At 44.3% G+C, this 21,715-nt stretch overlaps 2 protein-coding genes across 9 annotated transcripts in view; both read right to left on the bottom strand.

The window, feature by feature from the left end:
* Window positions 1–21,715, bottom strand: part of LOC115137572 (GRB2-associated-binding protein 1-like) — a 95,726-nt gene that overhangs the window by 51,544 nt on the left and 22,467 nt on the right. The gene's annotated exons all lie outside the window — the stretch shown is intronic.
* The window catches only part of LOC135574075 (probable global transcription activator SNF2L1), a 14,029-nt gene continuing 11,360 nt past the window's right edge, over window positions 19,047–21,715 (bottom strand). The window contains exon 4 of the mRNA XM_065024949.1: window positions 19,047–19,203. Within this exon, the coding sequence (XP_064881021.1) occupies window positions 19,047–19,203 (157 nt within the window). The remainder of the gene's footprint in view (window positions 19,204–21,715) is intronic.

Here is a 21,715-nt window from a genome sequence, read left to right as displayed (position 1 = left end):
TCTCCCTCAACGTGAGCAAGACAAAAGGAGATGATCGTGGACTACAGGAAAAGGAGGACCGAACACGCCCCCATTCACATTGACGGGGCGGTAGCGGGTTCGATAGTTTCAAGTTCCTTGGTGTCCACATCACAAAAAAACTATCATGGTCCAAACTAGGGTTGCACATTTTGGGGAATATTAAAAAGTTGGAAACTTTCCATAGGAATTTACAGAAATCTATGCAAATTAAATGTAGATGTTTTTTGCATTGGATATATTTACCATATCATATGGAGACAGAAACAAACATTTACCTTATTATAAGTAGACATCATTGAAATTTATTAAATCCTTCCAATAGAAAAAAAAAGTTACAAATTGAACTTTAATTAAATGAGTTGACTGTTCACATGGGATGATCTCACTGAACAAAAAGGGAATATTGAATGATCCCAAAGATCCATCGCATCTCTCAAAAACATTTAACATAAATCTGTAAAATGATAGTCTAGAAACTAAAGCTTTGCTCGTCTTTCTCTCAGGCTTCCATGTCTTCTCCCTGGATGACCTCAATGTCCAGCTCTTGAACATCAGACTGAAGCATCATCTTCAATGTCACTTTCCAACCTTGTAGAGGATGGCTGGTCAGGTTCAAAAAGCCTCAAATTTGCCCAGATGGCCATCAAATTTTCAACCGTTGTATTGGTCAGCTTGTTGCGTGCTTTGGTGTGTGTGTTTCCAAATAAGAACCAGTTGCGCTCTGGGGTGGCTGATGTTGGTGGGATTTGGAGAATGGAGGCAATGGGGGAAAGAGCTGCAGATCCATAAAGTCCCTTCCACCAGGTGGCTGATGAGATCTGTTGGCCCGACTGCCATATTTCGTCTCCATCCCAAAGACCTTGCTTGAAACTGTACTTCGCCAGACTGCCAAGAACCTTGCCCTCGTCCAGGCCAAGGTGGAGAGACACGGTAGTAATGACACCATAGGCCTTGTTGATCTCTGTACCAGACAGGATGCTCTTGCCAGCATACTTGAGGTCCAATATGTACGCTGCAGCGTGTATAGGCTTCAGGCAGAAGTCTTCACACTTTTTGATGTATATTTATTCTCTTATATCTGCAAGCAGTCTGAACATCAGACAGGATGGAATTGTCTCTCTCAATCCGTGTAATGGCAGCTGCTATAGGTTTCAGGAGTTGCAGGCTGCTTACCACTTTCTCCCCAAATACATCATACAGAAGGATTTTTTTATTTTACCTTTATTTAACTAGGCAAACCTGTTGCGACTCTAGGGGCAGTATTTTCATTTTTTTTATAAAAAAAACGTTCCCGTTTTAAACGGGATATTTTGTCAGGACAAGATGCTAGAATATGCATATAATTGACAGCTTTGGATAGAAAACACTAACGTTTCCAAAACTGTAGAGATATTGTCTGAGTACAACAGAACTGATGTTGCAGGCGAAAGCCTGAGAAAAATCCAATCCGGAAGTGCCCCATATTTTGAAAGCGCTGCGTTCCAATGAGTCCCTATTGAGCTGTGAATGTGCTATCAACCAGATTACGCTTTCTACGTATTCCCCAAGGTGTCTACAGCATTGTGACGTAGTTTTACGCATTTATGTTGAAGAATAGCCGTAGGTGGCTACATTGCGTAAGTGGTCACCTGATGGCTCCCAGGGTGACTCTCGCGTAAAATACAGAGGTAGCCATTACTCCAATCGGTCCTACTGAAAAACGAATTGTCCCTATGGATATATTATCGAATAGATATTTGAAAAACACCTTGAGGATTGATTATAAACAACGTTTGCCATGTTTCTGTCAATATTATGGAGCTAATTTGGAATATTTTTCACCGTTTTCGTGACTGCAATTTCCGGGCGATTTCTCAGCCAAATGTGAAGAACAGAGCTATTTCGCCTACAAAAATAATATTTTGGGGGAAAAAAATGAAGTTCATCAAAGGTTAACGATTTAATTTGATTGCTTTTCTGATTTGTGACAAGGTTGTCTGCTGCTAGCAAGGCATAATGCTATGCTAGGCTATCGATAAACTTACACAAATGCTTGTCTAGCTTTGGCTGTAAAGCATATTTTGAACATCTGAGATGACAGGGTGATTAACAAAAGGCTAAGCTGTGTCTCAATATATTTCATTTGTGATTTTCATGAATAGGGATGTTTTCTAGGGATATTTATGTCCGTTGCGTTATGCTAATTAGAGTCAGGCGATGATTACGCTCCCGCATGCGAAATGGGGAGTCAGTAGAGGATAAGAACAAATTCTTATTTTCAATGACGGCCTAGGAACAGTGGGTTAACTGCCTGTTCAGGGGCAGAACGACAGATTTGCACCTTGTCAGCTCTGGGATTTGAACTTTCGGTTACTAGTCCAACACTCTAACCACTAGGCTACCCTGCCGCCCCAGGATCCTGATGGGGCTGTCCATATCAACAGACTGTGATAAGGACATTTCTTGGAGACTCCTTCTCCTCCAGGAGACTGTCAATCATGATGACCATACCACCCCAACGAGTGTTACTGGGCAGCTTCAATGTGGTGCTCTTATTCTTCTCACTTTGCTTGGTGAGGTAAATTGCTGCTATAACTTGATGACCCTTCACATACCTAACAATATCCTTGGCTCTCTTGTAAGAGTGTATCCATTGTTTTCAGTGACATGATGTCCTTGAGGAGCAGATTCGATGCATGAGCAGCACAGCCAATGGGTGTGATGTGAGGGTGGGACTCCTCCACTTCAGACCAAGCAGCCTTCATGTTCGCAGCATTGTCTGTCACCAGTGCTCTCTGTACCTTCTGTGGTCCAAGGTCATTGACGACTGCCTTCAGCTCATCTGCAATGTAGAGACCGGTGTGTCTGTTGTGCCTTGTGTCTGCTCTTGTAGAATACTAGTTGAGGGGAGGAGATGATGTAGTTCATTATTCCTTGCCCACGAACATTTGCAATACGGTGTGCTTTCTCTATGATTTGCTTGACCTTCACCTGAACTCTGCATCCAGCAAGTGATTAGATAAAGCATGTCTGGTTGGAGGGGTGCATGCTGGGTGAAGAACATTCAGAAATCTCTTCCAATACACATTGCCTGTGAGCATCAGAGGTGAACCAGTTGCAATACACAGCTCGACTACGTTCCTCCATTGAGTCAAAAAAAAAATCTGATTCCATGAGCTGTTGCTATCGATAAGGTGTCTGATTCAGCATTTTCACCTCGAATAGAAGTAGATGGACATGGCCAGATGATTCTGCATCTTTGTTGCATTCGTATTTTTTTTTTTTTACCTTTATTTTACTAGGCAAGTCAGTTAAGAACAAATTCTTATTTTCAATGACGGCCTAGGAACAGTGGGTTCCTGTTCAGGGGCAGAACGACAGATTTTGTACCTTGTCAGCTCGGGGATTTGAACTTGCAACCTTTCGGTTACTAGTCCAATGCTCTAACCACTAGGCTACCCTGCCGCCCCAATTGTACACAGCTTTTCCTTCTACATTAGCTGCAGTGAAATGTCTCCAAACATCAGATAGTACCCATGGCATTTTCCTGTAAAGATTAGACAAACATGAGTAAAAAATATATAAATTTAATTCCACATACAGATAAATAGTTAGTTATATTGAACAACTCCTTTGTAAGATAAATGTTTTAAAATGAAACATGTATGGACACGGGTGAATTAACACTCAGTTAGCAGACTCAAGCAAGCTAAAACCCACATGGTAGCAAAAACTAACTAGAAGAAATGGTTAACAAGTATGAAATGATTTAAAACACACGTTGCTGTAGGCTACTATTTACTAGTAAAAAAAAAAAAAAACATCATATAAACGTCATATAAAATATATTCACCCCACCTAGTATCGTAATCAAAACTTACCAGAAAGCATGTAGTGTGGGCTCAATAGCATCTCATTGGTGTGCAAGATCTTGAGAATCAGCTGTACATGTGATGGAAGAGTGCACTGCACATGTGATGCAGAGGGTTGCAATTCCATTGGGGATAGTTTAACCAAAACATGCCACAAGACCTAGAATTGCCTTGTGTATCCCACAAAAAAAGGTTCACTTAATAAGCTAACTTTTTTGATGAATTTATGCAAAATTCCAGATCTCAACTTCCAATGGAACATTTACCGCCAGGTTTTCGACACTTTGCAACCCTAGTCCAAACACACCAAGACAGTCATGAAGAGGGTAGAACACCTTTTCCCCCTCAGGAGACTGAAAAGATTTGGCATGAGTCATCAGATCTTCAAAAAGTTCAACAGCACCATCAAGTGCATCCTGACCAGTTGCATCACCGCCTGGTATGGCAACTGCTCAGCATCCGACCACAAGGAGCTACAGAGGGTAGTGCGCATGGCCCAGTAGATCACTGTGGCCAAGCTTCCTGCCATTCAGGACCTACAGTTGAAGTCGGAAATGTACATACACCTTAGCCAAATACAGTGGGCAGAACGAGCATTTGATACATAGCCGATTTTGCAGGTTTTCCTACTTACCAAGCATGTAGAACTGGTCAAGAACTACAGGAAGCGTATGATCTCTGTAATTGCAAACAAAGGTTTCTGTACCAAATATTAAGTTCTGCTTTTCTCATGTATCAAATAATTATGTCATGCAATAAAATGCAAATTAATTCCTTAAAAAAAATACAATGTTGTTTTAGATTCCGTCTCTCACAGTTGAAGTGTACCTATGATAAAAAATTACAGACCCCTATATGCTTTGTAAGTAGGAAAACCTGCAAAATCGGCAGTGATTAAATACTTGTTCTCCCACTGTACATTTAAACTCAGTTTCACAATTCCTGACATTTAATCTCAGTAAAAATTCCCTGTCTTAGTTCAGTTAGGATCACCACTTTATTTTAATGTGAAAAGTCAGAATAATATTAGAGAGAATTATTTATTATTTATCACATTCCCAGTGGGTCAGAAGTTTACATGCACTCAATTAGTATTGGTAGCATTGCCTTTAAATTGTTTAACTTAGTCAAAACGTTTTGGGAAACCTTCCACAAGCTTCCCACAATAAGTTGGGTGAATTTTGGCCCATTCCTCCTGACAGAGCTGGTGTAACTGAGTCAAGTTTGTAGGCCTCCTTGCTAGCACACGCTTTTTCAGTTCTGCCCACAGATTTTCTATAGGATTGAAGTCTGGGCTTTGTGATGACCACTCCAATACCTTGACTGTGTTGTCCTTATGCAATTTTGCCACAACTTTGGAATTATGCTTGGGGTCATTGTCCATTTGGAAGACCCATTTGCGACCAAGCCTTAACTGATGTCTTGAGATGTTACTTCAATATATCCACATATTTCCCCTAATGATACCATCTATTTTGTGAAGAGCACCAGTCCCTCCTGCAGCACCAGTCCCTCCTGCAGCACCAGTCCCTCCTGCAGCACCAGTCCCTCCTGCAGCACCAGTCCCTCCTGCAGCACCAGTCTCTCCTGCAGCACCAGTCCCTCGTGCAGCACCAGTCCCTCGTGCTTCACATTTGGGATGGTGTTCTTCAGCTTGCAAGCCTCCCCCTTTTCCTCCAAACATAACGATGATCATTATGGCCAAACAGTCCTATTTTTGTTTCATCAGACTAGAGGACATTTCCATGTGCTGTTGCAAACCGTAGTCTGGCTTTTAATGGCAGTTTTGGAGCAGTGGATTCTTCCTTGCTGAGCGGCCTTTCAGGTTATGTCGATATAGGACTCATTTTACTGTGGATATATGTTCCCGTTTCCTCCAGCATCTTCATAAGGAACTTTGTTATTGTTCTGGGATTGATTTGCACTTTTCTCACCAAAGTATGTTCATCTCTAGGAGACAGAACGCGTCTCCTTCCTGAGCGGTATGACGGCTGCCTGGTCCCATGGTATTTATACTTGCGTACTATTGTTTGTACAGATGAACATGGTACCTTGAGGCATTTGGAAATTGCGCCCAAGGATGAACCAGACTTGGAGGTCTACAATTTTTTTTCTCTGAGGTCTTGGCTGATTTCTTTTCATTTTCTCATGATGTCAAGCAAAGGTGGCACTGAGTTTGAAGGTAGGCCATGAAATACATCCACAGGTAAATATCCAATTGACTCAAATTATGTCAATTAGCCTATCAGAAGTTTCTAAAGCCATGACATAATTTTCTGGAATTTTCCAAGCGGTTTAAAGGCACAGTCAACTTACTGTATGTAAACTTCTGACCCACTGGAATTGTGATGCAGTGAATTATAAGTGAAATAATCTGTCTGTAAACAATTGTTGGAAAAATTACTTAGGACATCTACTTTGTGCATGACACAACAGACTTGCCGTAACTATAGTTTGTAAATATTTTCTTAACTCTATTTCTTGAACTGCATTGTTGGTTAAGGGCTTGTAAAGTAAGCATTTCACACTACACCTGTTGCATCCAACACAGTCAAATCAAATTTGATTTGTCACCTGAGGGACCTTACAGATAATTGTATATGGGGAGTACAGAGGTGATGTAGTCATTCAAAAATCACGTTAAACACTAGTATTGCACACAGAGTGAGTCCATGCAACTTATGTGACTTGTGGTAAGTACACGATGGCCGCCATCTTCATGCACTTTCGCTATTGGCTGGTGAAGCTGTATAGATGTTGGTTTGTGGTAGAGGGATGGAGCAACAGAAACCAAAGCTCAATAGCTATTATCACCAGTGCTTGACTTGGACTGAAATAGGTTCAAGTACTCATTTTGGGGGCCAGTACTGTTTATATTTAGGTGCAGGAGCTCCACAATACTTGAGCTGATATTCTATAAGAGGAACAGGAGCTAAAGCAGTAGAAAATCCGACGTGCCAGTACTCAGCTCCAGTGAGCTCCTGTCAAAGTCAAGCACTGATTAGCCCATTGGAGAACAACACCCACTGGCTTCTACCTAACTGACAACTGAACAGAGGTGGAGTCCATGTGTTCTCTTGATGTGTGTTTGTAGGGAAAGCACAGAAATAGAGTCATCTATTGTATATGTATGGGAGAATACTCCATGTGTGGCCTACGTCATCAAATCAGATGGGTTGTACTCAAATTATATTACACAAGAGAAATTTGTTCGCCTAATAAATAAATAATGTAACAGTAATCCATGTTTCAGATTAGTTTAGAATTCAAATGTATAAATCCGTATATCAGATAGACTGCAGAGAGAAGTGTACCACTAAATACCATCTGATATCGTCAGTCATACAGTAGGTTGACCCCTATTAGCTTAACCCAATAACCTGACAATTGACAAATTGATTTGTAGTTTTACTGAGTTATTGAATTGGTTGAAGGATTGATTGGAGTTTGAAATGTGTCCTTCCTTCCTAATAGGCCTGCAATGACATAGGACTACTGTTACTTCCAGATGCACGCACACACACACACACGTTAATTGTTTATCCAACAAGAACCGCAACTAAGAGCGATTCCCATATTTCTGTAGTTAATTGCCCTTGTTGCTATACAGCAGCCTGTTCAATTTAGACAGGATAGTATTCAGTTTGGGGGATTGTTGTGAGAACTGATGGGGGACAGGACATAAGGGCTCGGACTAGGTCATCTGACTAAAGCAGTACAGGGCACAACAATGTGGAAGGCTCAGATATAAATCTATTACGTGGAACAAACATGCTCTCTCATGTTAGGAGGAATACTGTAGGTTCTACTCATGACATTTCTAGCTGTGCTGTTCAACAGAGGTTGTCTACTTAACGTGGGGAAGCAGGCATGGTGGAGGTAGGTGGCAGAGACGTCCCTCTCCTTCTACATCTCCTCTTTGCCTGATATTCAAGTTGGTTCTCAACAATAACATCTGTACAAAGGTTGAGGATCAAAACATGTACAGCAGCCCCCCCAAGTCACATGTGTTTGTCAAAACAGCATATTTAGGAATTCAACACATTCCATTAGCAGGGCTGGGCCATTCACATGATCAGTGTTTCTTGGCTGCAGAGAGCGAGCAGCCAGGCTGAGGGGAAGACCAGCGGCCCAGACAATTCCCCTCTTAGTTCTGCTGTGGTTTGTCTCGGCCTGCGAGTGCGTGTCTGTGTCTGGTCTGTACACACAAGAGAATGACTGAGCGCACAACTCGACAGGCCAAATGGCCATCAGAGTAGTGGTCCAAACCACACACTGGCATAGTGGAGCTGAACATACAAAACAGACCCAAGACAAGGCTATGCCATGTGTTATATGTTAAGGAGGTATAACAATGAATGCATTGCCAATGCCAGACCTTTGACTTCATTTAACCTTTATTTAACTAGGCAAGTCAGTTAAGAGCAAATTCTTATTTACAATGACGTCCTACCCCGGCCAGACGACGCTGGGCCAATTGTGCGCCGCCCTATGGGACTCCAATCACAGCCGGATGTGATGCAGCCTGGATTCAAACCAGGGACTGCAGTGACGCCTTTTCCACTGAGATGCAGTGCCTTAGACCGCTGCACCACTTGGGAGCCCCACATAACCACATGTATGGGCATAACACTGATCAACATAATGGCCTGCTGATCGTTCAATTCTAAGAGCAGTATCTGGCTGAGGCGCATCTACTGTAAACAACAAATCAGAATGTGAGAATACTTCTGGAATGTTGTCATTACTTTACAAATAAACTATGAGGAAGGATCTTTTGTTTTTGGGATGATCGTTGTTCAGCTCAAAACCACATCACTTTCACTGACCCAACACTTAGAGGCTCTGTCCCAGGCTGTATGGTTTCTGAATAGGGGAAGCGGAGTTGATGTGTGTTAAAGTAGAAGGTAAGAGCTAAGCTCCAACGGAGCTTGAGTTGTGTGAACACCTGCAGCCTGTCAGTCCACCTGGGAACCATAAAGTCAGGGTCTATAGTTGGAAATCCCCAAAATGTCCAGATAAGCAGCAGTAAACTCAATAGAATTCCCTCAACAATAAATACAACAAAAATGCTTACATTCTGCATAGTAGTACTGACCTGGAACTCGATGCCTGATCGACCAGTCCAGTCGCCTAGCCAAATGCCATTTGTATAATCAGAGCGAGAGACGAAGTCGGCCCTACAAAACGTTGACGGGTCGAGCACTCAAGCTAGTCCACAGGGTTCCGAGACGTACCCGAGAGACATACAGAAATAACGTTGGTAGAGTTCACGGGAATACTGAAAGAGAGAGGGTGGGAGTTCACCGTCTCTCAGCCACCAATCAGAGGGAGTGTAATCTAGCCCGCTCTCACAACAGGGTCTTCACTGGGAGGGGGTGTCACCCGCTTCCTCTGGCTGGTAGCCAGGGCACAGATATCGAGCGAGCAGCACCAGAGCCGAGCTCTATAATGCAATCAGGCTGGCCGCAGGACACTCATAGGGGACAGGCTAAGAAAGTACTGGCCTGCCACTCTCGCCCTCTACCTCTTGACTAGATACATCTCTTTTTCTCTGGTATAAACTCATTTAGATTTTTTTTAAAGAGAGAAGGAGCAAGATGAAAAGCGAAAAATAGAGAGAAAGAGAGCGAGGGGTAGGGAGGAGTGTATGGTCTGTCCGTATGGGCCCGGCTGACTCGCAGTAACCCGAGAAATTACACAGGGCGGCGGCGGGCATTTCACAGCTTGTCTCCAGGGTGCCCCCTCCCCCAATCGCACAAACACACAGGAATCCTCAAGAGGGGAGATTGGGGGCCACAGCAGCAGTGGGTCTAAAGGCTGTACGAAGGCCCTGCAGAAGCACAGGGGCGTGTACATGTGGCAGAGACAACAGATGAGCAACCACGGGGGGGGCGGGGCCACTTACACACAGTCCCTTGTGGTCGACTCTCAAAAGTAGACCACTCACATGGATTGATAGAGCCACAAACAGTTCAGATGTCTAGATCAAACAGTAAAGTCACCAAAACACTGAAATGTGAAGGGCACACCATTTTCTCTCAAAGACCATGAATTACAGCAGCTGTAAAATGTATGAGGTCTGGATATTAAAATGTAGCATTACAGGCTTTACGGCCCAGTTATGCTCATTTAGTTCATGTCTGCGTCCCAGAATGGCACCCTACATAGTGCACTACTTTTGACATGAGCCCTAGTCAAAAAGTAGTGCACTAGATAAGTAATAGGGTGCCATTTGGGACGTGACCATGGCATGCAGAAGGAGGAGGGAAGATGATTTAATGGTTGTTTCTAATGAAGCATGTCTTTTCTATGAAAGTGGATCTGGGAAGAGGCTCAACTATAAGCTGACTAAGAGGAGCACTGAGACAGACAGGCAGAGTTAACAACCTCTACTGGGTTAAACAGCCCACAGCAGCAGCTCACACCCTGATACACACCCACAAACTGTGGGATTAGGTTAGAGCCAGAGAAAGAGAGGAGACAGAATGACCCAGAGATAACGACAGAGCGACCCAAACAGAGCGACAGAGCAACCCAGAGAGAGCGACCCAGACAGAGCAGTTGTCAGAGGGACCGAGCGACCCAGAGAGAGAGACCCAGAGGAAAAAGGTAGCACGAAAGTGAAACAGAACCAAAAGCACTAGACACCAGCGTGGTAGACCACTATTCTCTCTTCCCTCTCTCCCTCCAGACATCTGGTAGCCATCAGCACCGCACACAGGAAGCGGCCGCCATGCCGTGCTGGGGCGCCAGGGAGCTGCGCCTTTTTCCTCCGTCAGACTCAGCGCTGCGCTCAGCAGAAACAAATCAGCCAGCAGAGGCCAGCCCTCACTGAACACAGCAGAAGCACAGAAGAGGCTCACATTCCTACTGCCACAGCCTGCCAAGAGGAGCCCTGAGCAGGGAGAGGGACAGAGAGTAGGCTGACTGAGGCTGGCTAATGGTGTGGGTTTGAGGCTAGCTCGGTGCATCTTTTATTTTCCTTCCTTTCTCTCCCTCCCACTCGCTCTGCCTACTGATGGCCTATGAGGAGGTGGAGGGGGTTATTGATTGACATTCTGGAATATCCTAAAATGCACACACCAAACACATGCACCTTGCTCACTTAGCCTCAGAACTGGTTCTGAACTCCTTCCAGGATGATTTCACTTATACACAGGCTCCATACACTCTCAGCTTTAGAGACTTGTTCCCATGACTGCACAAACAATCCAGTGGTCTGGACCATAGAAACAGGATCACTAGAAAAAGCATTCCCATTCAAGTCAATGTTCTGTGATGGGTGGATGGCCTGCAGGTCATATTTGTATTTCTATGGTCTGGTCCCGTGAGCTGCTGGAAGGGGAAGCCAGCTCTGCCTGAGAGGCCTAAGCAAAGGGACCATCTTTGGACATCTGTGTGCTCCTGGGTCCCTGCAGCAGCCCCCTCTCTCTGGAGCAGCAGTAGGACTCAAAGTTGGGTCTGGAAATAGCCTCTCTCTCTGTCATAAGGTCTATTATTACTAGCCCGATGACTCCAACTGAATTCTTCCGCTGCTCTGTTAGCTACATAATTCAGTCTGAGACCGCAACAAACTACTTCAACGATGTCAACGTCAAAATAAGGGGTGTTGTATAGAACAAAGTAATCAGCGATTGGATCATCTCTAACCAATCAGAGGATCAAAGCCAATGACAATTGTAAAAATAAACTGTACTTTACCCACGAGTGTCCCAGCCCAACCTATCAGAACAGTTAGAATGTTTGCGTCGGGGAGGTAGTAGGTACTCAGATAAATTGCAGAGAAGAAAGTAGCATCCGTGGTCGTGGCGTAGCCAGGCAACATCTTTACAGCGAGCCATTTTTCCAGCCAGAGGTCACTGGACTGGCTTAACATGGAACAATAAATAAAGATTTCTAAAGTTTAACTCTGAACACGTTCGTATTATATCGTACTGCAAGTTGCATTTATGTAGCCTGCATTGTATAACTTAGGACCAAATCGGTCTTCATTGTCTGCCCTGGATACAGGCATTTAAACATATCCAGCCAAGAGTCTGGAGAAGTGTGTTATCTGTGCTTCATAAGAACTGGGTCTGGATAGTGTTTTGAGTTGGCATATTCAACCATAACGCCATGTGACTGTGGAGCTCTACAACCACAGGAGAGTTTCCACACAAAAAATAGAAAGAGTGTGCGTGTAGAGGTCAACCGATTAAATAGGGACGATTTCAAGTTCTCATAACAATCGGAAATCTGTATTTTTGGACACCGATTTGGCCGATTTTTTTACACCTTTATTTAAGTAGGCAGGTCAGTTAAGAACACATTCTTATTTTCAATGACGGCAGAGGAACAGCAGAACGACAGATTTTTACCTTGTCGGCTCCGGGATTCAATCTTGCAACCTTACAGTGAACGAGTCCAACGCTCGAACCACCTGCCTCATTGCACTCCACGAGGAGACTGCCTGTTACGCGAATGCAGTAAGAAGCCAAGGTAAGTTGCTAGCTAGCATTAAACTTATCTCTTAAAAAACAATCATAATCACTAGTTAACTACACATGGTTGATGATATTACTAGTTTATCTAGCGTGTCATGCGTTGCATATAATCGATGCAATGCAGGGTGATTATTTAACAAAAGCGCATTTGCGAAAAAAAGCACAATCGTTGCATGACTGTACCTAACCATAAACACCAATGCCTTTCTTAAAATCAATACACAGAAGTATATTTTTAAACCTGCACATTTAGCTAAAATAAATCCAGGTTACCAGGCAATATTAACCAGGTGAAATTGTGTCACTTCTCGTGTTCATTGCGCACAGAGTCAGGGTATATGCAACAGTTTGGACCGCCTGGCTCGTTGCGAACTAATTTGCCAGAATTTTACGTAATTATGACATAACAGTGAAAGGTTGTACAATGTAAAAGCAATATTTAGACTTAGGGATGCCACCCGTTAGATAAAATACGGAACGGTTCCGTATTTCACTGAAATAATAAACGTTTTGTTTGCTAAATGATAGTTTCCGTATTCGACCACATTAATGACCAAAGGCTCGTATTTCTGTGTGATTGTGTTATAATTAAGTCTATGATTTGATATTTGATAGAGCAGTCTGACTGAGCGATGGTAGGCAGCAGCAGGCTCGTAAGCATCCATTCAAACAGCACTTTCGTGTGTTTTGCCAGCAGCTCTTCGCAGTGCTTCAAGCATTGCGCTGTTTATGACTTCAAGCCTGTCAACTCCCGAGATGAGGCTGGTGTAACCGATGTGAAATGGCTAGCTATTTAGTGGGGTGCGCGCTAATAGCGTTTCTAACATCACTCGCTCTGAGACTTGAAGTAGTTGTTCCCCTTGCTCTGCATGGGTAACGCTGCTTCGAGGGTGGCTGTTGTCGATGTGTTCCTGGTTCGAGCCCAGGTAGGAGCGAGGAGGGGGACGGAAGCTATACTGTTACACTGGCAATACTAAAGTGCCTATAAGAACATCCAATAGTCAAAGGTATATGAAATACAAATGGTAGAGAGAGAAATAGTCCTATAAATACTATATTAACTACAACCTAAAACCTCTTACCTAGGAATATTGAAGACTCATGTTAAAAGGAACCACCAGCTTTCATGTTCTCATGTTCTGAGCAAGGAACTTAAACGTTAGCTTTTTTACATGGCACATATTGCACTTTTACTTTCTTCTCCAACACATTGTTTTTGCATTATTTAAACCAAATTGAACATGTTTCATTATTTACTTGAGGCTAAATTGATTTTTATTATTTATTAAGTTTAAAAAAGTGCTAATTCTGTATTGTTGTAATACATAAAAAAATAAAAAAAAATAAAAACACGATTATTTTCTTTAAAAAAATATATATATATATACACGTGTGAATATATATATTTTTTACATAAACAAGATTAAACGGTATTGGCTTTTTTTGGGTCCGCCAATAAATCGGTATCGGTGTTGAAAAATCATAATCGGTCGACCTCTAGTGTATATACACACAGTGTACAAAACATTAAGGACACCTTGTCACGCCCTGGTCTAAGTATTTTGTGTTTTTCTTCATGTATTGGGTCAGGCCAGGGTGTGGCATGGAGTTTTTGTATTGTGGTGTGTTTTGTCTTGGGGTTTTGGTGTGTATTGTATTGGGATTGTAGCTAGTGGGGTTATCTAGCAAAGTCAATGGCTGTCTGGAGTGGTTCTCAATCAGAGGCAGGTGTTTATCGTTGTCTCTGATTGGGAACCATATTTAGGCAGCCATATTCTTTGAGTTTGTTGTGGGTGATTGTCCTTAGTTCCTGTCGCTGTGTTAGTTGACAAGTATAGGCTGTTTCGGTTTTCGATACGTTTATTGTTTTGTAGTGTATTGTATTGATTCGTGTTACGTTTGTTTGATTAAACATGGATCGCAATCTACACGCTGCGTTTTGGTCCGACTCTCCTTCACCACACCTAGAAAACCGTTACACACCTGCTGTTTCCATGACAGACTGAACAGGTGAAAGTTATGATCCTTTATTGATGTCACTTGTTAAATCCACTTCAATCAGCATAGAATGTAGATGAAGGGGAGGAGACAGGTTGAAGAATTCTCAAGCCATGGATTGTGTACCATTCAGAGGGTGAAAGGGCAAGAAACAATTTACGTGCCTTTCAATGGGGAATGGTAGTAGGTGCCAGGCGCACTGGTTTGTGTCAAGAACTGCAAAGCTGTAGGGTCGCTCACACAACAATTTCCTGTGTTTATTAAGAATGGTCCACCATCAAAGGACATCCAGCCAACTTGACAACTGTGTGAAGCATTGGAGTCAACATGGGCCAGCATCCCTGTGGAACGCTCGACACCTTTTAGTCCATGCCCTGACGACTTGAGGATGTTGAGGGGAAAAGGGGGGGTGCAACTCAATATTAGGAAAGTGTTTGTAATGTTTTGTACATTCAGCAGGAGATTGAGTCTTTATCTATGACAGTATAAACAGCAAGAGCCAGGCAATAAAGGAACACATCTGTTTACAGACTGCACCAAGTGAGGCCAGCAGCCCAGCCAACAAGCAACATGACAAAAAGCAAACAGTGTTGTTTAAGGGGAGGGGGGGATTAACTTCCAACTAGTTGCTATTTTCCCCAGGAGGAGCGGTAAGGAGAGAGGGAGAGAAGAATAGGGGGGTGGGGGGTGGTAGCGTTATTAGCAGTGTTTGTCAGCGGAGCACGTTGGGAGTTATAACAGGCGGACTTTGGAAAGACGACATGGGCCTAGAACGCCACATGACCACCACCGCAGTTGACGAGAATAGCCACAGAAACAGAGAACTGGTCACCAGGACTGTCCACACAGTGGTAGTGAGTGACGCAAGGAAATGGTTACATATGGGGAAGGATGGGGTCTGTGCTGGTGGGCCTTCCCACTCCACAACACTAATAGGACAAGTCAGAACACAAGGAAATACAGATAAATGTACAAATAGTTATAACTATGTAATAACTTAAAAGTTGAAAGGATCTTATCCCTGCTATATCGTCACTGCAGTCCACACTGTCAGACAGGGTGCCTCGTCTGACCGGCTACACGTACCTGCTGTAGCATTAAGCCTGTGGGTTTTTGGCCGTGGGTCAACTCCAGACCTATTCTTGGTCCCCGAGACCCAGACAGACTATCAGGCAGAAAGTGTGCATAGATTAACTTTCTAGTGTATGTTATAAAGAGACCTATGGCTTTCATCACTGGATTGCTAACTACCCCAATAAAACCAAATCAGGCGAAAGCGAGCACTCCCGTTGCCACACACACACCTGGGTGAAAAACAAGCCGCTCAAATACACCACCGCACAGGTCATGTTAAATCAGGCTTCCTCGATGTTGTAAAACACCGTCGGAGGTTTTCACCCGTGTGTGTGTGTGTGTGTGTCCCTGTAAAATAACCACAACTTTATTCATAGGGCTTAGCTTTAATTGGCTGCTGTGTTATTGTGGTTATGAGCATTGTTTATCTCGTCGTGATTGCGTTTCAAGCGGCCCCCGCTACGTAAACAAGCAAATGAAAACTTAGACAACCGAAAAGCGCCTTGGGTCGTCTGGCGATACTGGTGGAGCTCTGGGTACATAAACACTAGTCAGGTGGTCGTTTTCTTTTTTGGAGAATCATTCAAATACAAACAATGAATGGGTCTGAGACAGTTCATCTGTTTGGGAAATATTTCAGTCTTTGGAAACGACTGAAAAGAGGGATAAACAGGGTGTATGTGGTACGTAACAGCATTGTAATCGCTGTGTCAACAAGATATCACCCTGCATTAATGTTGTATGCCTTTCTTTTTTCTTTATATTTCTAAATGGACATTTAAATAATTGATGGCCGATGCAATCCATTATTTTCTGGGCATGACTGCTCCCACACAACAGCAGCAGTCTGCTGCTTTTCAAAATGGACTGTTCCATTGTCGTGGTAGCCATGAGGACATACTCTGCATCCCAAATGGGACCCTGTTCCCTATATAGTACACTACTTATTGGTCAAAAGCAGTGCAATACATAGGGAATAGCTCTGTTTGGTACACAGGGGCTATCCAAATCTGTTACTGGAGATCTGTTCCGTAGGTTTTCACTCCAACCCTAATCTAGCGCACCTGCTTCTAATAAATATCTGGTTGATAAACAGAATCAGGTTAGTTACAACTGGGGTTGGAGGGAAAACCTACAGGAGGGTAGCTGTCCAGGAACAGGGTTGGAGAGCCCTGGTCTTCAACAATAATGTATGCTGGCTGCTGGCTAGGAATAGCCTCCTAGCGCTTCTGTTCTACTTGCTAAGCAGATTTAATGAATCCTGTACTCAACAAAAAAGCTAATCCTTTGTTTCGTTTGACCACTCCACTGAGTCCCGTCTGTCTATCCATCCGCTCTGTCGTTTGTTCAGAAGTTGCAGAATTTCCTCCTTGGTTGGTCGCAAATCAGAAATGTTAAATTAGGCTTGAGCACGAATAATGGCTTATAGGGCGTTGCAGCGAGCTACATACGGTTCAGGTCAGGAGACAGACTCCCTCAAGCTGCTAACTGGTGAGAGACATTTACAGAAGTGGAAGAATATTTTCTGAGCCAGCTAGAGGATGTCCTCAGCGAGTCTACTGCCGTCACCCTATGGATTTGTCCCAAAAGGCACCATATAGTGCACTACTTTTGATCAGGGCCCATAAGTAGTGCACTATATAGGGAACAGCCATTTTGGACAGAGGGACACTCAAAACAGGGACCTTTAGGGTTCAACATTTTCCCTCTCAGCTCGTTGTGTCAGCCTGTCTCCGGAGTGTTGTTGTTCAAACACTGAGGCCCTGTGAGGGAAAGGATGGGAAAAGCAAGGCGTGAATAACCCCTCTGAATGCTTTGAGTGCGACCAACCAATTGAACTTCCTATGAGGAGAAGAGCAATCATGTTGCCATATGGGGAGGGGGACACCGAGAGCTATTCCCCCTGCTGCCTCAACTATCTCCGCACATTAAGTGGAGCTGACAAAATAACAACCAACTTTTATCCCCTTTAATTTCATTGGGTAGTTTAGAAAACACAGCGCAGATGTCTCAAGACACACAACCTGAGGGGCTCTCTGATGAAAGCTTTACAAGTGGGACCTCCATAAATTCACAACCTGAGGGGCTCTCTGATGAAAATTTTACAAGTGGGACCTCCATAAATTCACAACCTGAGGGGCTCTCTGATGAAAGCTTTACAAGTGGGACCTCCATAAATTCACAACCTGAGGGGCTCTCTGATGAAAGCTTTACAAGTGGGACCTCCATAAATTCACAACCTGAGGGGCTCTCTGATGAAAGCTTTACAAGTGGGACCTCCATAAATTCACAACCTGAGGGGCTCTCTGATGAAAGCTTTACAAGTGGGACCTCCATAAATTCACAACCTGAGGGGCTCTCTGATGAAAGCTTTACAAGTGGGACTCCATAAATTCACAACCTGAGGGGCTCTCTGATGAAAGCTTTACAAGTGGGACCTCCATAAATTCACAACCTGAGGTGCTCTCTGATGAAAGCTTTACAAGTGGGACCTCCATAAATTCACAACCTGAGGGCTCTCTGATGAAAGCTTTACAAGTGGGACCTCCATAAATTCACAACCTGAGGGGCTCTCTGATGAAAGCTTTACAAGTGGGACCTCCATAAATTCACAACCTGAGGGGCTCTCTGATGAAAGCTTTACAAGTGGGACCTCCATAAATTCACAACTTGAGGGGCTCTCTGATGAAAGCTTTACAAGTGGGACCTCCATAAATTCACAACCTGAGGGGCTCTCTGATGAAAGCTTTACAAGTGGGACCTCCATAACTTCACAACCTGAGGGGCTCTCTGATGAAAGCTTTACAAGTGGGACCTCCATAAATTCACAGATTGCGAGAGAGGCGAGAAACGAAAGAGGAAGTTTGCAAAGATGAAAGTGCAATGTCAATGAAATGAAAAGCTAACAGAGTTGCATGTTCAGAGCAAACGTTTACATTTCTGCGGCTGGGAAAAATCAGACTGGAGTGGTTGTGGTAGGTTTCCTCATACCATCTCACCAAGACGAGAAAGGAGAACGCAACGGTTCTGAAGGTGACCTTACATTAATACATCCTGTAGGCCAGGGGTATTCAACGCCTACTCTACGAGGTCCGGAGCCTGCTGGTTCTCTCTTCTACCTGATAATGAATGACACCCACCTGGTGTCCCAGGTCGAAATCAGCACCTGATTAGAGGGGAACAATTTTAAAAAGCAGTAGAACGGGCTTTGAGGACCAGGGTTGAATTTGATGGCTGTAGTATATCAAATTGAAAAAAATACCTATATACCTATCCGCGTATGGATAAACCCGTAACACACTAAACACTCACAACACTGTGGTCCATGAAGTCTATATGCCAGCGTATGGCCCCTAGATGGGACAGAGACCCCTTTCTCTGGGGAGCTGCACTGTCATGGTTACGCTCCTACTATATACACTGTCTGTGTGTCTACATGTCTCCACAAAATAGAAAAAAGGCCTTAGTGTGCACTTTGAGCTGCCCAGTGCTCTGCCTGCCGGTAAACAGGGTGGTGCTGCAGACACAGGCAGGCCGCTGAACAGTTTAACCCTTTATCTCATCCAAAACAGGTAAACAGGGCGGTGCTGCAGACACAGGCAGGCCGCTGAACAGTTTAACCCTTTATCTCGTCCAATCGGCGGCTGAGCTGGCCAGCCAGGGACAAACTTTGCCCAGAGTTGTTAACCTCCCGGCAGCCGGCAGGGCTACGTGTCTGGACTGGAGCTACTGTGGAGAGTAGAGGCTGAATGCTCAGACAGTAAGGGTCAACACTGGAGAATGAAAGGGCACACAAACAGAAGGTCTACTTAGATCAACCTGTACAGTCTATAGATGACCCGTCTCCCTGACAAACAAGCAGCAGAACCACCTCTCTAACCCCCCCTCTCAGTCAACGCCTCCACACACAACCTAAATACCCATCCCTGTATCTGTAAGGTCACCTTTACATTCAGAACTCTTGCCAGAGGGAGACCTACACTACCGTTCAAACGGTTGGGGTCAATTAGAAACTTCCTTGTTTTTGAAAGAAAAACTTTTTTTGTCCATTAAAATAACATCAATTGATCAGAAATACAGCGTAGACATTGTTAATGTTGTAAATGACTACTGTAGCTGGAAACTTCACTGTTCACGTTGAGACTGGTGTTTTGCTGGTACTATTTAATGAAGCTGCCAGTTGAGTACATGTGAGGCGTCGGTTTCTCAAACTAGACACTAATGTACTTGTCCTCGTGCTCTGTTGTGCACCGGGGCCTCCCACTCTTTCTATTCTGGTTAGACAGTTTGCACTGTTCTGTGAAGGGAGTAGTACACAGTGTTGTACGAGATCTTCAGTTTCTTGGCAATTTCTCGCATGGAATAGCCTTCAATGCTCAGAACAAGAATAGACTGACGAGTATCAGAAGAAAGTTCTTTGTTTCTGGCCATTTTGAGCCTGTAATCGAACCCACAAATGCTGATACTCAACTGGTCTAAATCAGAACAACAGTTTTCAGCTGTGCTAACATAATTGCCAAATGGCTCCAGCTAACAGCTTCAACCAGAAACAACAATTCGCCAGTGATCAGTGTTCCTTCTCATACTGCATGCAGGGCCTCATCTACACCACAAATATCCTTATTAACACTTTGCAGGGTCAAAATACAGCCATTCATATTGTAGAACACCATTAAGGACACACACACAGTTCCAAAACTTACACACAAAAGGTCACAAAAGCGGTGTTTAAACAGACGCCGCCAGGCTTTGTCAGAAGTGTGAATCAGATGAATTGGGTCAAAGAGTTGTTCAGAGACAGCAGTAGAACAGGCTGTTCCTACAGGGCCACAAAGAGGCAGCAGCAGAACACGCTGTTATAGGGGCACAATGAAGCCATTTAGGCCAGAATGGACATGTACCAAATCATACAAATAGATTAACACATTCTTGGGGCCTAATGAATGTAGGGTGAGATAAATACACGCTAGTCTATAGACCTGAGGGTAGTGAAGTAGTAGGCTACAGTGCAATCAGGTCACTATCAGTTTTCTCAGGGGCCTGGTGAAATGCAACACACTGCATTTACCCATTGGATTATTAACAAAATGTCCACTTTTTAAGGAAGTAGACCGTTCTCAGTGCTCCATTCACATAAGGATAAGTGTTCCCAGTCTGTCACTTCAGAGTGACCTGCTGTAAGTAAGATGGACTTGATGAATGAACACCTCGGGGTGTTGCAGTCCACCAAGTTAGCAGTTACACACCCTCAGTGTGTACAGCAGCTGGGCTGGCTCCCTACACTACCCTCCAGTTAAAACATCACATCTGGCTGGCTCTACACTACCCTTCCAGTTAAAACATCACACACACACCCTCAGTGTGTACAGCATCTGGGCTGGCTCCCTACACTACCCTCCAGTTAAAACATCACACACACACCCTCAGTGTGTACAGCAGCTGGGCTGGCTCCCTACACTACCCTCCAGTTAAAACATCACACACACACCCTCAGTGTGTACAGCAGCTGGGCTGGCTCCCTACACTACCCTCCAGTTAAAACATCACACACCCTCAGTGTGTACAGCAGCTGGGCTGGCCCCTACACTACCCTCCACATCATCACACACACACCCCTCCAGCTTAAAACATCACACACTACCCCTCCAGTTAAAACATCACACACACACACCCTCAGTGTGTACAGCAGCTGGGCTGGCTCCCTACACTACCCTCCATTTAAAACATCACACACACCCTCAGTGTGTACAGCAGCTGGGCTGGCTCCCTACACTACCCTCCAGTTAAAACATCACACACACCCTCAGTGTGGCTCCCTACACTACAGCAGCTGGGCAGCTGGGCTGGCTCCCTACACTACCCTCCAGTTAAAACATCACACACACCCTCAGTGTGTACAGCAGCTGGGCTGGCTCCCTACACTACCCTCCAGTTAAAACATCACACACACACCCTCAGTGTGTACAGCAGCTGGGCTGGCTCCCTACACTACCCTCCAGTTAAAACATCACACACACACCCTCAGTGTGTACAGCAGCTGGGCTGGCTCCCTACACTACCCTCCAGTTAAAACATCACACACACCCTCAGTGTGTACAGCAGCTGGGCTGGCTCCCTACACTACCCTCCAGTTAAAACATCACACACCCTCAGTGTGTACAGCAGCTGGGCTGGCTCTACACTACCTCCACTACCCTCCAGTTAAAACATCCCACACACCCTCCACACACACACCCTCAGTGTGTACAGCAGCTGGGCTGGCTCCCTACACTACCCTCCAGTTAA

The sequence above is a fragment of the Oncorhynchus nerka genome, linkage group LG11, assembly GCF_034236695.1.
Source record: "Oncorhynchus nerka isolate Pitt River linkage group LG11, Oner_Uvic_2.0, whole genome shotgun sequence".
Lineage (NCBI taxonomy): Eukaryota > Metazoa > Chordata > Actinopteri > Salmoniformes > Salmonidae > Oncorhynchus > Oncorhynchus nerka.
This window is presented reverse-complemented; position numbering and strand designations above follow the sequence as displayed.